The sequence below is a fragment of the Podarcis cretensis genome (assembly GCF_951804945.1).
Source record: "Podarcis cretensis genome assembly, chromosome: 2".
Classification (NCBI taxonomy): Eukaryota; Metazoa; Chordata; class Lepidosauria; order Squamata; family Lacertidae; genus Podarcis; species Podarcis cretensis.
The window spans coordinates 123,238,693-123,254,274 of record NC_137171.1 but is presented as its reverse complement, the minus strand read 5'-3'; the positions used below and the strand labels follow the sequence as shown (position 1 = coordinate 123,254,274).

The window sequence follows — 15,582 nt, the reverse complement described above, 5'->3', positions numbered from 1 at the left end:
AATCACATGACATATTTATTTTTTGTTGTTAGGTGCTCCTTTGTATTCAGATCAGGCCTCAGTACAATAATGTGGCACAGATTGGCATAATACGCTACAAGAATTTACTGAAATGGCGCAGTTGACAAATAGCCTGAGAGGCAACTCAAAACAAAAATTTATGCAAAAGTGGGATAGATATAAGATATATCTTCAAAAATACAGTAAGGGGTCACTATCTATGCTAGCATTCAATTGACGTTGGAGAGAGACTGAGTTGAGAAATAAGACCAAGGGTACATATTGATACAGGAATGTATTAGATAAAATGCAAAGAAATATACAATAATAAGAGTACATTCATTTGTAAAAAAAGAAAAAGAAAAAAGGAATATACAACAGGATAGACAGGAAGTCCAATGTATGGGTACATATATGATTTTGGAATAGGTTTTTGTCCTTGTTTTTGCTTCTTCTTTTAGTATATAAACTTTGTATACATGTTGAAAATTATAGTACAATAAGCCTTGTGATGTAATATGATAATGTTTACTGGTGAAACATAAGAACTTTAATAAATAAGTAAAATGTTTTATTTGCAGCTTTGTAGCTGAGCCCTTAGAGAATCATATGGCATCTTTAATTTGAGTTGTTAGGTGCTCCTTCGTATTCAGATCAGGCCTCAGCACAATAATGTAGCACTTAGGGAGGAAGATACAACCGAGAAGCCCAGCACTGGACGCTAAAATAGAGAAGATCTGCACGGCTACCGTGTATTTCCCCCTGGTGCTCAGGTAGGTGGGCACAAAGGACACCCAAACACTGCAGAAGACCAGCATGCTGAAGGTGATCAGCTTGGCCTCATTGAAGGCCCCAGGCAGCTTCCTGGCTAAAAAAGCCACCATAAAACAGATGGCAGCCAGGATGCCCATGTAGCCCAGGGCACTGTAAAACATAGCAACAGACCCTTCATTACATTGCACAATGATCTGCCCAGCCTGGGAGTGCATGTCAGACTCTGGGAATGGAGAAGAGATCCCTAGCCAGATGGTGCAGATAACCACTTGGACACTGGAACAGGAAATGACAATGGAGTTCATCAGACTCTTCCCCAGCCATCTCCTCACTCTGTTTCCTGGCTTAGTAGCAAGAAAGGCCAGCACCACAGCGATGGTTTTTGCCAACACAGAAGAAACTGCAGTGGAGAAGATGATGCTGAAAGCTGTTTGCCGGAGAAGGCAAGTCGCTCTCTTTGGCTCCCCAATGAACAGGAAGGAAGACAAAAAGGAAAGCAGGAGAGAAATGAGGAGGATGTAAGAGAGGTCCCTGTTGTTGGCTTTGACGATGGGTGTTTCCTTGTATTTAATGAAGATTCCCAAGGCGAAGCCTGTTGTTAAAGACAGGAATAGGGAAAGGAAAGCTAAAATGATTCCCAAGTAGTCTTCATAAGCCAGGAAGGTGATAATCTTGTGGATACATTGATCTCGGTCTTTATTTGGATGTTGATCTTCTGGACATTTGATGCAATGATCTGCATCTAAGGAGGAGGAGAAAAGAGGTCCAAACATCATTCATATGAATAACCATCTGTGTTCTACAATACGAGGAAGAATAATGCTGATGCAAGGGTGATCAGGGAAGGAGGCATTGTAGGGAGGGAGAGGCAAAAGTTTGTTTATTTCCTTTTTCAATGTTTACCATAGCATCCTGACTTTCCTTCAAGGAGAGAGAGGGTTTCCTTGCTTTTTATCACCCAAACAACCTTGGGATATAGGTATAGCTGAGAAACTCTCACCTCCACGGACATGGGCCTGGTGTCTACATTGTACAGCTTTCACCAAATACCAACGACATGCCTCTTTACCTTGAGCTTTTACCGTTCATATTTTGTCTTCTGGGGCCCATATCATTTGGGTGTGTGTTTTTTTCTTTTATTCTTCTGGTCTATTTGCAATTATTTACTTTTATATATTTATCTCCAGCAACATTTCAGTTAGCTGGATTGGAGAAAATTTGTTAGAAGGATAATTGTTCACTATTAAGTTTGTACATATTTCTTTAAATAGGTAGCACAAACATTTTTGTATTTCTTCCATGTAATAATTTTAATATGATTTATTTTATTTTGTATTGTGCTTTCGCTAAGTGAACATTTACTGTTTTTTTAAATATATATATATTTTAAAAAAACAACTCATTTTCTTTTTGGTGTGGTTTTGGTTCTTTACTTACTGAGCGCACCGTTTAATATCCCTAAATAAATGCATTGTCGGCAGTGCACCCAAAGTTCTCCACTTCGCTCTCCACTTTTTGGCCAGAGATTCCTATTCCTATTCTCCTTCTAACTTGGAGTCACCCACCTTCACAAGTAGAGATTGTCCCTTCTGCACATGGAGCACAAGAATAGCAGCAAATCGGCTTTCCTTCTTGAACCACTTTGGTGTATCCAGGTAGACAGATTTTGGTACACCTGGAGAAAGGCACAGTCTAGCCATAAAGAGAAAAAGGAACATCAAGGAGAAATTGTTAGGAGTTTTTGTGTCTATAGAGGTTATTCATAGAGTGTGGAAACAAACCAACTGGATCTCTGGTTCCACTGGCTCCGAACCCTTTGCTCACAAGAGCGCTTCTGTTGCAGAACAACATGGCAGGGAAATCTCTTTGGTGTGTTTTCTTCAACATTCATATCCCAGATAAGTATATTTAAGGCAAAAGATACAGTAACAATCTCTGAACAGCAGCAACAACAAAACAACAGCAATTAAACAGGCAATAAAACATACCAGCTACTGAAGATGCTAGCTTAAAAAAAATGATTCTAGATTCAGGTAGGTAGCTGTGATGGTCTGACGCAGTCGAAATAAATAAAAAAATTAAAAAATTGTCCAGTAGCACCTTAGAGACCAACTAAGTTTCTTCTGGGTATACGCTGAAGTGTGCATGCACACGAAAGCATATACCATATTTTTGCTCTATGAGACTCACTTTTTCCGTCCTAAAAAGTAAGGGGAAATGTGTGTGCGTCTTATGGAGCGAATGCAGGCTGCGCAGCTATCCCAGAAGCCAGAACAGCAAGAGGGATTGCTGCTTTCACTGCACAGCGATCCCTCTTGCTGTTCTGGCTTCTGAGATTCAGAATATTTTTGTTCTTGTTTTCCTCCTCCAAAAACTAGGTGTGTCTTGTGGACTGGTGTGTCTTATAGAGCAAAAAATACGATATTTCCTCCATGGATATAAAATACCATCCACACCACATACTCCTTTTATGCAGTGGAGCCCCCCTGAGCTGTCAGTTCCAACCCCTGCACCATATTCAATGAGATTTGCTCCCTGTTAAGCGTCCAAAGGATTGCAATTGAAGCCTCACATGAATTATTCAAAAATATTTACAGTTTAAGGAATGTTACATGGAATCAAGTGACCCTTACCTGGTTAAACCGTTTTGGCCACACAATGGCTTCTGGGCTAATGGTGAAGTTCATGTCAGCGGATGCCTTTCTCTGTATACTGCCTATTTTCACTCTGACGCGAGACTTATTGGGAAACATCACCCAGTTCTCAATATCAAACTCGGCTGGCAGCTTCCCATTTTCATCCAAATGCAGTCCATCGATGGAGCCATTTGAAAACTGGATTTCTCTTAAGAAAGGGTGAAGCTGCAGTGACAGGGAAACATCAGATAAACTGCCTGTATTCTGTACGGTGTTTTATACTATATTCAGTTCTTTTGTATCATTTTTAAAAACTGTTTTGTTTTGTTTTACTGTATTGTAAACTGGCCTGGCAGCTTTTGAAAAATGGCAGTATATAAATGCTGAGATAAAAATGAAAAGAGAGCCCATCTCAACCAAGTGTAGAATCCTATGGCCAGGAGACCTTGTGCCTGTGCAGTCTGTTTTCTAGGTGCTACTAACTGTTGATGGGCATCTTCAAGACTCAGCAGGGACAGAGGAAGAGGTGAGAAGGGTCCAACTTCAGCTGAGAAGGCTGGATCTCTCTGTGGGCAGCAAGGAGGAACCACCAGAAAGTGTGGGGGTCTTCTGACAAAACTTTGACCTCTGCCAGAAGCCTCACAAAACTGGATTTGCTTCAGTAACGGACAGACATTTTGTCTCACTACTCAATTGGATTCCAGTTGGTTTTGGGGTTTTTTAAGTGTATACAAAATGTGGAGTTTGGGGGGGGGTGTCATAGAGTTGGAATGCTGCATATAAGAGGCAGTCAATGTTAGGGACAATACGTACACAACTTGTTTAAGGGTAGAATTCACTGAGGTGTGTGGTGTGTTAGGGAAGGTAGTTTGTCCACCTTTGATCCTCAGCTCTCCCTCGTGGCTCCTAGAAGGTGCCAGCATGTGACAGCAGCCACACTCTGGGAAATGGCTTTGACTAAACCAGGTGAGGGGGGCTGATGGGTCTCAAGCTCTTGGTGAGTTAGGGACCTCCTCTGTATACAAAAAACCAGGCTCCGGAGGATTGAGCGGGTGAGACCAAGAGTGGCTCCTATGGTCAAGAAGGTGGTTACTGCATGTGCTATAGAGGGAAATGAAAGCTGGATGGGGGTTTTGCAAGCTGAGAAACTAGCCAGGGCCGTCTTAAGTATATCTGGTGCCGTGGTGCAAAGATCCCTCTGGCGCCCCCCATCACTCTGTATCCCAGAGTTGCTGACCTTTCTACGGCGCTGCCAGTAGCTTTGTGGGGCTGGAGGAAGGGGGCAGCGGCTGGAGGGGGCTCCTCCGGCGGGGAAGAGATGGAGGTTTCGGGCGCGGCACTGCTTCAGCGAGACAGGTGAGGGGAGCGAGCTGATGCCGGGAGGCCCAAACAACCTCCACCTCTTCCCTGACGCCCTGGTGCCCCACACCACTTTCCTCTATGGGCAAGACACCCCTGAAGCCAGCCCTTCTAGGAGAAGGGAAGCTTGGATGCAGCCTTGCAGCCATACACATTTGTGAGAAAGGTTTCAGGAGTAAACCCTGAGGAACAGCCCATAACTGCTGCCCTGTAAGGCATCTTCAGGAGAAGGAAAGGCTAAGGAGTAAACCCTACACAAATCTGGAGTCCCAAAGCAGGTTAAGGGGCATCTTGTGTTCCTCCTTCCGCCAACTCCTGCATCCACCCTAGTGCCCAACACATTGTTTTCCTTTCATTTGGACCATAACAATGAGAGTGAGGGGAGGGTATTCTTCTGCTCTAGGTCGCCCAGGACCTCCAAACACACTGTCCACGCTTGCATAGTAGATGTCAACCAGTAACTCCTACTGATAAAGGGTGTAAGTAAGCAGAAACAATGCTTTCCATTCATTTGGCTTTTGTTTTCTATGTATGTTGAGATGGGGAACTTGTGCAGTTGGAATTTATTATTGTAGTTATTAGTAGTATTTCATTTCATTTCATTTCATTTCATTTCATTTCATTGTACCTTGCCCATCAGACTGGGTTGCCGCAACTTCCAATATACAAAAACAGAACAGAACATCATACATTTTGTAAAAAACAAAACAAAAACCTGGCTGGGACAATGAATTTCGGTGTGAAAAAATGGGGAAAGAATTACCTGCCATGGCTGCAGCCTTTGATGTTCCAACCTGTCTCTTCCACCTCCCATCACCATCCACTTTGATTTAGATGAATAGGCAGCATTTAAGGCATGTGCAACAACTTGGACATTGAAGTAAGTGTTGTAGCTATCTTGAGACAGGGCTGTCTCCATCTCTTCTTTGGGCAGAATCTCCAATTTCTCCTCCTCTGTGCATCTGGTCTCGCCTTTTGCAGCCAACACATGCTTTGAGTATGAACAATGAAATGCTGTGTTCCAAAATTGTTGGAGAGCAGATGAGTATGGACTATTGTAGCCACAGCTGGTCCTTCTTTGAGCCTTCAATACAAAGGACAAAGAACCATGGATGTACTGGAACAGAGCAGGAGGAGAAGACATATATGTATTGGTGTCCTGAAAAGCTGCCGCAATCCAGATTTTTGCCCCAATTTCTTTCCCAAATGTCCCTTGTAGTGTCATGATTGGAATCCATCCCATTCGATTTATTTCGTGGTAAACAATGACACTGACTTGTGTCCAGGTAATGAATGGTTCAATTAGACCAAGCATTTGATGACCATTCTTTTCTGGAAATCTTTTTGATAATGCAATGCAAATTCCTTTCTTGATCATTAAAGACCTCAAGGCACTTGTGAACCTTTCTCCATTGTCATTGTCTGGAGCAATGAGGCCAATCCATGTCCATCCAAAATGCAGGAGCAACTCAACAATCCCATGGTACTGAGTTTCTTCTTTGGGGACGATCCGGTAGACAAAAGGGAACTGAACTTCTTCAAGTGCCTGAGCAATAAAGCCATAACTGATCTAGGGGGGAATAGAAGAGTTTGGTGTTTTACTTTGCTTTCAGAGGAAAAGACCAGATACTAACCTGGGATGATCAATATCTAACAAACTGTGTACTGGCTGAAGCTGAGAGTTTTATTCTGAAGCATTGGGAGTGCATGAGGTGGGAGGGGGGCTTGGTTTTATTAAATCAATCAATCAATCAATCAATCAATCAATCAAGCTTTGAAGAAAAACCCATGGAGCCATGGCTCAGGATTTTCTTGCTCCTGTTATATTGCTGAACTTCTCCACTATCCCTCCATTCCTGTGCCCCACCCCTGCAAATACCTGAGGGATTTTGTAGGAGCCTGACAAGACTGAAATCCCTTTTGAGATGTCAGAATTTGATCCTTCAAGAACAGCCAGGAATTTGCTCTGTTTTCCACAGTGATAGTTGGGAATATTGCCTTCCCTGCCTGCAACCAGGTCTAGCATGGCCTCAGATGTCCTCCGGGCATCAAAGTAGTTCTCATAGAGGTTGTAGCCCAGGGTGATGTTGGGTAAGAGCCTAGGATCCTGGTTGATCTCTTGAATGGTGAACAAGAAGGACAAGGCATACCAGTAGGAAACAGGGGTGAACCTGCAATTCAATAATAATAATTAATTGTCAAACTGCTGTTCAGCATTTAATAAAACTAAACACTATTTGAACCCCAAATAATGGTCTGTATGCTTGTGTGAGACATATCCTTGTTGCAAATGTGAAAACTCATTTGCCGCTTAAGAATAAAAATGGGCGAATTCACACTTCATTGCAGAATAGAAGCACACAGCCTTCAAATAACTAAACACAACACACACACACACAAACGATGCACACACACACACACACACAAACGATGCCTTATGAGGAACGGCTAAGGGAGCTGGGCATGTTTAGCCTGGAGAAGAGGAGGTTAAGGGGTGATATGATAGCCATGTTCAAATATATAAAAGGATGTCACATAGAGGAGGGAGAAAGGTTGTTTTCTGCTGCTCCAGAGAAGCGGACACGGAGCAATGGTTCCAAACTACAAGAAAGAAGATTCCACCTAAACATTAGGAAGAACTTCCTGACAGTAAGAGCTGTTCGACAGTGGAATTTGCTGCCAAGGAGTGTGGTGGAGTCTCCTTCTTTGGAGGTCTTTAAGCAGAGGCTTGACAACCATATGTCAGGAGTGCTCTGATGGTGTTTCCTGCTTGGCAGGGGGTTGGACTCGATGGCCCTTGTGGTCTCTTCCAACTCTAGGATTCTATGATTGCATACATTACTTTGTATCGGGGGATTCGGGGGGGGGGGTTTCGTGTTATTCCAGTGGGGGGGGGAGTTCTTTTAGATTTGATAATGTTTTAAGAACATGTATATAGTAGCTGTGTAACCAGAGGATTCCTGCAGCAGAACTTCAAGATCATTACTCTTTACCATTCCTGGCCATTTCTGGGTTGACAATGAAGAAAATTCCTTTCCCATACAGTTCTATTTACATGTTTTTTTTTATTGCCTCAGGTGATAATTGCTGCATTGCAGGGGGTTGGACCAGATGACTTTGGGGTCTCTTCTAACTCTACAATCCTATGTCTCTATGATTCTAAGAAGACAACAATTTACACTATATGCATAAAGTTAGAAGCTACTGGTGTATCATGATCCACACACTATAAACTAACTAAGTCAAGTAGATTAATCCTTGTCTCAGTCTGTATCAGAGTCTACAGTCCATCAGGATGTTGTAGTCACACTGGAAGCTTGACTCAGTCTGAAGGCTGAAAGGCTAATGGATTCAGAAGACTATAAATTAGCCAACACACACACACACACACACACACAGAGAGAGAGAGAGAGAGAGAGAGAGAGAGAGAGAGAGAGAGAGTTTTCTCCTTCAGTGAGAAAAAACTGGGGGGACGGACCCTTTCATAATGAGTCATGACAGATGTCTATATCCTTGACCTGTTTTCAGGAGGTCCACCTCAGCTGGCCTTCGAACCCTGAACAGAAATCAGAGGATAGGCAAGAGACAGGCCCAAGCACGATTAATGCAATTAACACCCATATTTAAATGACACTAACATGACTAACGTTGCTTTCAGCTATAAAGCAGAGACCCACAGAAGGAGAGTTGCCTTGTCATTCATTTTTTTATCCCCGAGGAAACTGATCTCTTCTCAATCTCATTATACTTTGACACCAATTATGCCAACATCTTCCAGGAGTAAGCTCCAGAAGGCGGAAGGGGAAAAGAATGACAAAGAATCTAATTTTCACCCAAATATCAGGAGAAAATATTTGTAACTGTCACCCAAGTTCTTACACCTACCAACACTGTCTGAGTACCTGAGGGAACTTGATCCATTTTCTTTCCACCTATATTCCTATTAAACTTGGGGGTACGTTTGCCAAAAATGGTCACCTTTGATTTTGCGTAATTAATTCTGAGTTGCTCTGATTGGCAAAATTCGTATAGTTTGTTCAAGTTTGTTACAATGCTATTAATATGGAGGTTGAATAGGGGTGATTCTAGCAGACAACCTTGTCTGACTCCTTTATTAGTCCTGATTTCCTTCGTCAGACCTCCTTCTGTACTGATCCTTACCCTTATGAACGTATTACTGTGTAACTCTTGCACATGTTACTTTTATATTCAACACTTTTCCTGAAGACAGAAGGGAAACTTTGCAGTATTATTTTTGGAAGGCCACAGCCTCTTCAGCCCTGAAATAGGGGCTATTTCCCTAGTAAATCGGAACCAATGGTGTGGAGACGCAGAAACATGAGATCCACTAGAAAATACTTACTTACCCCTCAAGTCTGGTTAGCGGGGTGTCGGAAAATACATATGGAAGTTGCCTATGATAATTTCTTGGGGATATGATTCCGCTGATGAGGAAGTCTCCAGGCCGGTAATAATTGTGTGCTTTATTTTCATCCTTGATCAGATTCAAGGGGCATTTTGTTTTTGGGTTCTCACAGACTCGAAAGGGCATCAGGAGAAGCAGCAGAAGCAGAAGCAGCAGGGCTCTCATTTTGGCTCTGCCTCCTAGATCTCCCCTGTGAGTGGCTCCTCTCTCCTCTAGAGCTAGCCAATCAGCAAAAGAGAAAAGGAGTTCTTACATCACCCAATCTGCTGTGGTTTCACCAATACGGTTCTTCTTCAGAACCATTAAACTACATGCATATCCATCTTGACTCAATCACACTCTTATTCTGGACACTAATCTTCCCGCTCCCACCGGTTCAGTGCAATAAATAACCTTGTGCTACCTTGCTTCTGATGTTTGTGCAATCCCTAGAAATATCTCTTGAGCTTTGGCAAGAATAAGGATAAATTACCATGATTTTGATAATTATAAAGGTGGAAGTTCACTTCTGCAACATCTTTGAGTAGTTGTGTGACTCAAGTGGCTGGGGCAAAGCTGGGAGGTGGGGGGAAACATGTTTGTGAGAAATCAGAGGTGTAGCTCCCAAGTTTAACAAGAGTCAATTGGAGTGGGGTGAGTTTGGGCTGAAATTATTGTGGGAATGTTCAGGGTGGAAGAAGAGGACATATTGTTTATTAATATCCATCCTTACTTGCGCTAGCAAGTTCCTTTACTTAGCAGAGTTTACATTCCCATTCTCAGGCACAGCAGAAATCTGGTTGCAGGCTCGTTAGAATCTCTTACTATTATGCAATTCAATCTCCCTCAGATTTAAGATCCCTTTTCAAATCCCTCCCAAAAAAATAACGACACCACGGATGTCAGGGAACTGCCTCAGCTCAGAGGCGAGAGGCAGAAGGGCAGTTGGGTTACAGGGAGCCTCCGAAGATCATGAGAAGCAGCACTTCCTCCGCGGAGGGGGGAAGCCACGCTTCCAGTGGGGAAGGGGTGCAGGGCTCGGAGGATGCAAGGGAGAGCCAGAGCATGAACAAAGCGGGGGGGGGGGGAGGCAGGTCCCCCTCTGCCCACGCCCTCTCTGCACAGTCGGTTTACGCGCAGAGACGGGAGGCGTAGGATGGGGGTCAAGAGACTACTCTGCTGGGGAAAGTTTAAAGACCTCCCACTCCCATATTCTGCTAGCGAGTGAGCAGACATGGAATTGAGTCGATCTGCATTGTGAACATTTTGGACAGACAATAAAGCCTTGAAAAGACCACGGGGAGTCTTGCCTGTTTGCTCTCGAGCAACCACGCTGGCACACATCACAACAGTCTTAAAGGTAAAGGTAAAGGTACCCCTGCCCGTACGGGCCAGTCTTGACAGACTCTGGGGTTGTGCGCCCATCTCACTTAAGAGGCCAGGGGCCAGCGCTGTCCGAAGACACTTCCGGGTCACGTGGCCAGCGTGACATCGCTGCTCTGGCGAGCCAGAGCCGCACACGGAAACGCCGTTTACCTTCCCGCTGGTAAGCGGTCCCTATTTATCTACTTGCACCCGGAGGTGCTTTCGAACTGCTAGGTTGGCAGGCGCTGGGACCGAGCAGCGGGAGCGCACCCCGCCGCAGGGATTCGAACCGCTGACCTTTCGATCGGCAAGTCCTAGGCGCTGAGGCTTTAACCCACAGCGCCACCTGCGTCCCCTAATTTCTCCATTAGCTTTACATTATTTGTTTGTTGACTTGTTTGCCTGTTTGTTTTTAGAAAACTCATCTTCACCCTAATTTTGGCACAACTTCCTCCTAACTTGCATGTTTTAATGGGCAATCCTAAAATCTCTTGGAGGATTGGTGATGTGTAATCCCATTTGGCTGCTTCCTCACTGAACAGCCCAGCAGCTGCATTTTGTACCAGCTGCATTTTCCAAACTGTCTTCAAAGTTATCCTGATTATAGGACAGCCAGACAGTTGTCAGAGCTTGGATAACAGACTGGACCTATCCTGTCCTGGAACAGCCATGGCAAGTGAAGCTGCCAGGCCCGGAAAGAGCCACTGTTTTCCACTGATACCATCTGGGTTTCAAGCAACTATGCAGCATAGGTGCCATTTCACGCCGAAGATTGTGGGTGCCCACAAGAAAAGGGCTTCAGCTTTGCCCATTAAGTTTGTAGCTGCCCAGCCCCACAAATATATTATTGTGGGCGCTGAAGTGTCAGGAATGAGCCAGCTCCTAGTGGAACTTTACAGCCGGCTGCAGAATGCAGTCTGAACAGTGGTCAGTGCCCACTGCTACTCCCCCACCCCTTGGAATGCCGGTTGCCGAGGGAACGACTGAGAGCATCAAAGCTCTCAGGAAGCTCAAACAGGTGGGAACAGACACAGAGATAGTCTGTCAGAACAGGAAGAGGCTGGAGCTAATCCAATAAGTCCAAAGAGTCGGCGAATGGGAGGGCTGCTAGATAGGAAGCAAAACAAGAGACACAAGGGGCGATGGTTCAATATATTCTGCAGACACCGGAAGGAGTCTTCAGAAGGGTCATCTTGAGTGATAATGCCAGTGGCTGCGTTAGAGCTGTCCGGAGCTATCTGTTTGTTTTTGCAATAAATCCTCCTTTTTAATTACCTATGCTTACTGTGTTATCAAGCTGGGAACCTGGACTCCTGACACGAAGCACTGATGGCCCCCTGGAGTTGGCTCCAGTGCTATGCAAATGTAGTTTTTAGTAACAAGCTTCAAATTAAAATTGTGCCCTTCCCAACCCTGTGCCTCATTTCCATAGAAAAATTAGGCCTAACCCATTTTCCTCGACACCCCTTGTTTTTATGTTCAGACCCTGCCTCCTTCCAGGTGTGTGGAAAGTTGTCGCCCTGGATTTGTCAAGATGGTTCAGGAAGGAAAACCACTCTGCTGCTACGACTGCAATCCCTGCCCAGAAGGAACTATCTCCTCTCAAGAAGGTGGGTGACTCCAGTGGCTTTTTATAGGGGAAATTTAGAACTGGCTATAATCCGTGCACAGAGTGTGACCCTCTACAAAACACCTGTGCATTTTCCTCCTGTGTGTGCATACATGCTTTCTTATTTAGAGTCACATTCCATGACCTTTAGAAATCTACACAGAGTTGGAGAGAATAATCAGAACTGTGAAATCGACAGCATAGATGCAGAAGACTGTTCATCAAGCTTTTCACAGTAGGCATCATGCACTCCAACATGTGGCATTATTTTCAGGCACAAATGTTTCATAGAATTCTGCTCCTTCCAGAGTGTCATATTGAATATTTTTGGGAGCAGGAGCCTATTCATAATATGGACATATTCTCAAGAAACATTGGTGAATGCTGTGTGGAGAGTGGCAGTGCAGTCCACAGAAACTCAAGGTGTGATCTTCAACTTGGGAAACCTGAGTTCTGCCCAAAGTTTCACAAGTTTCATAACTGTTCCATATTTTAAATTGTTGTCCTGATGATAATTTATGGCATTTCTGTGAAAATTTCTTGGAATGACAAGATAGAAATACACTGGTGCCTCGCAAGACGGAAAACCCGCTAGACGAAAGGGTTTTCCGTTTTGGAGGCACTTTGCAAAACGAATTTCCCTATGGGCTTGCTTCGCAAGACGAAAATGTCTTGTGAGTTCCTGCGGGTTTTTCCCCCTCCCCCCCCCCCCCCTTTTCCTAAGCCGCTAAGCCGCTTATCAGCTGATCTGCTGATAAGCCGCTTAACAGCTGATCGCTAAAAGCCGCTAAACCGCTAATAGCGCTAATCCGCTAAACTGTCAATGGGCTTGCTTTGCAAGACGAAAAAACCGCTATACGAAGAGCCTCACGGAACGGATTAATTTCGTCTTGCGAAGTACCACTGTACATCAATAATATAAATGCCTGCTAAGCAAGGAACAGGGATGACTAGAAGACTTTAAGCTAGTCCATTTTCCTTCCCTGAAACCACATGACAGTGTTATTGTGACTTTAAAGGAGGGCGTTCTGCATTGTGGTGCCTAGCAGATGGAATGTCCTCCCTGTTGACTTCACAACTAATGCAAGATACGCCTGTTGCCTCAGGTTTTACCTGACATGTAATATTCGTAATACTGTTTCTTGATCCCATTTATCACATACAATTGTACTGGATTTTTAAATGTTTTCTAATAGTGTGAACCAGTTTGGCATTACTTTCTGAAAATGGAAAGCAATTTAGGAGGATATAAGATCGATAATACTATTTTTTTGCAGATGCAGAGCATTGTGCCAAGTGTCCAGAGAATCAGCATCAAAACAATGACAAAGATCAATGTGACCCTAAGGTTATCACCTTCCTGACATATGAAGAACACTTGGGGATTGTCCTATCTTCCTTTGCCCTCTTCTTATCCATAACCACAAGTTTTGTGTTAGGAATCTTCATTACATACAAGAAAACTCCCATAGTCAAAGCCAACAACCGGGACCTCTCTTACATCCTCCTTCTCTCACTCCTGCTTTCATTTTTGTCTTCCTTCCTCTTCATTGGCCAGCCAAGGAAAGTGAACTGCCTTCTCCAGCAAACAGCCTTCAGCATCATCTTCTCTGTTGCCGTCTCTTCTGTGTTGGCCAAAACCATCACTGTGGTGCTGGCCTTCCTGGCCACAAAGCCAGGGAACAAGGTGAGGAGATGGCTGGGGAAGAGTCTCACCAACTCCATTGTCATTGCCTGCTCCAGTGTCCAAGTTGTCATCTGCACCATCTGGCTGGGCATCTCCCCCCCTTTCCCAGAGCCTGACATGCACTCCCAGCCCCGAGAGATCATCCTGCAATGTAATGAAGGATCTGTTGCCATGTTTTATGGTTCCCTTGGCTACATGGGCTTCCTGGCTGCCATCTGCTTCACTGTGGCTTTCCTGGCCAGGAAACTCCCAGGGTCCTTCAATGAAGCCAAGCTGATCACCTTCAGCATGCTGGTCTTCTGCAGTGTTTGGGTGTCCTTTGTGCCCACCTACCTGAGCACCAAGGGGAAATACATGGTAGCCGTGCAGGTCTTCTCCATCTTGACCTCCAGTGCTGGGCTTCTGGGCTGCATCTTCCTTCCCAAGTGCTACATTATTTTATTGCGGTCTGATCTGAATACAAAGGCATATATAACAACAACTAAATTAGAAATCTGATTATTCGAAGACTTTTTTCCCAAAGGTGTCATTTCGTAATTTTAATGCCGAACCTCAGTGTTGTTGTTGCTGTTGTTTTACGTTACAGAAATATCCTTCATCTTACCACTATATTCATACACTGTTCTAGGGCCTTTCCAGGAATTCATGGTTATGCCGAGAAATAAGAGCTGAGTATCTTCAGCATTCTGATGGCACCTTGTTCCAAAATTCTTCTTTTTTTTGCATAAATCTTTTTTTTATGATACTACAAAATAAAAAAACAAAGTTATACAAAAACAAAAGTAGAAAAAGAAACGGAAAGAGAAAGATGTACAGTGGTACCTCTGGTTAAGTACTTAATTCGTTCCGGAGGTCCATTCTTAACCTGAAACTGTTCTTAACCTGAAGCACCACTTTCGCTAATGGGGCCTCCTGCTGCCGCTGCGCTGCTAGAGCACGATTTCTGTTCTCATCCTGAAGCAAAGTTCTTAACCCGAGGTACTATTTCTGGGTTAGCGGAGTTTGTAACCTGAAGCGTCTGTAACCTGAAGCGTATGTAACCCGAGGTATCACTGTACATGTTTAGGGGGAGAAGGGGAGAAGGAGAGAGAGAGAGAGAGAGAGAGAGAGAGAGAGAAGCAAAGCGAAATACTTTCTGATTCTCTGCCTGCCAGTTACATAAAAATAATTATTCAAACCATTTGCTTCACAATAACATCCCGCTAAAAACAAGTATTGTTCAAAAGTTAAATCCCAAATACCACCGGGTTGGTGCCTCCAACAATGGCAGAATTCCTCTGATCGGGAGGAATTTGCTCCGTGGAAATCAGGGTCTGGCCGCCATGGTGAAGGTGGAGACCCACTAAAAATCACAGGCGGGAGAAGCCTGTGAACGTGGGATTCAGCTGGCACCTTTTGCGCCTCCCCTACTTATGGGGAGACCTGGTTTCGGGGATCCGGAGCGACGTGGGGTGAGCGGTGCAGTGCTTCGAATTGACTGCTTCTTTCACAGAGTGAAGCCGCACTGCTGTTGCCAGAGAGCGCTGACTTTTTCCTGTGGACAATTTGATCCTAAACAACCTCCCGTGAGTAGAACGGAAAACTGGAATTTTAAATGTCTTAATTTGGCACCGGAACGGGGAGGTTTCAAACAGGAAGTCCGCCTCCCCCTTTTGTAAATAGATTGAAGCAAAGAGCTTGCAAACTAAAGTCTTGGAAAGTCCTCTGTAAAGGATTAAACTTCCATCGGCTAAAATCATTAAACCCC

General features: G+C 44.3%; 2 protein-coding genes across 2 annotated transcripts in view; both read right to left on the bottom strand.

Moving 5' to 3' along the window:
• The window catches only part of LOC307209847 (vomeronasal type-2 receptor 26-like), a gene marked incomplete at both ends in the record, with an annotated part of 161,875 nt that overhangs the window by 61,374 nt on the left and 84,919 nt on the right, over positions 1-15,582 (bottom strand). The gene's annotated exons all lie outside the window — the stretch shown is intronic.
• LOC307209851 (vomeronasal type-2 receptor 26-like) lies at positions 606-9,360 on the bottom strand (the record flags this gene model as incomplete). Its single annotated transcript, XM_079965215.1, has 6 exons — positions 606-1,516; positions 2,340-2,466; positions 3,408-3,635; positions 5,533-6,339; positions 6,649-6,940; positions 9,137-9,360. The coding sequence occupies 6 exons, from the start codon at positions 9,358-9,360 to the stop codon at positions 606-608; spliced, it is 2,589 nt and encodes an 862-aa protein (XP_079821341.1).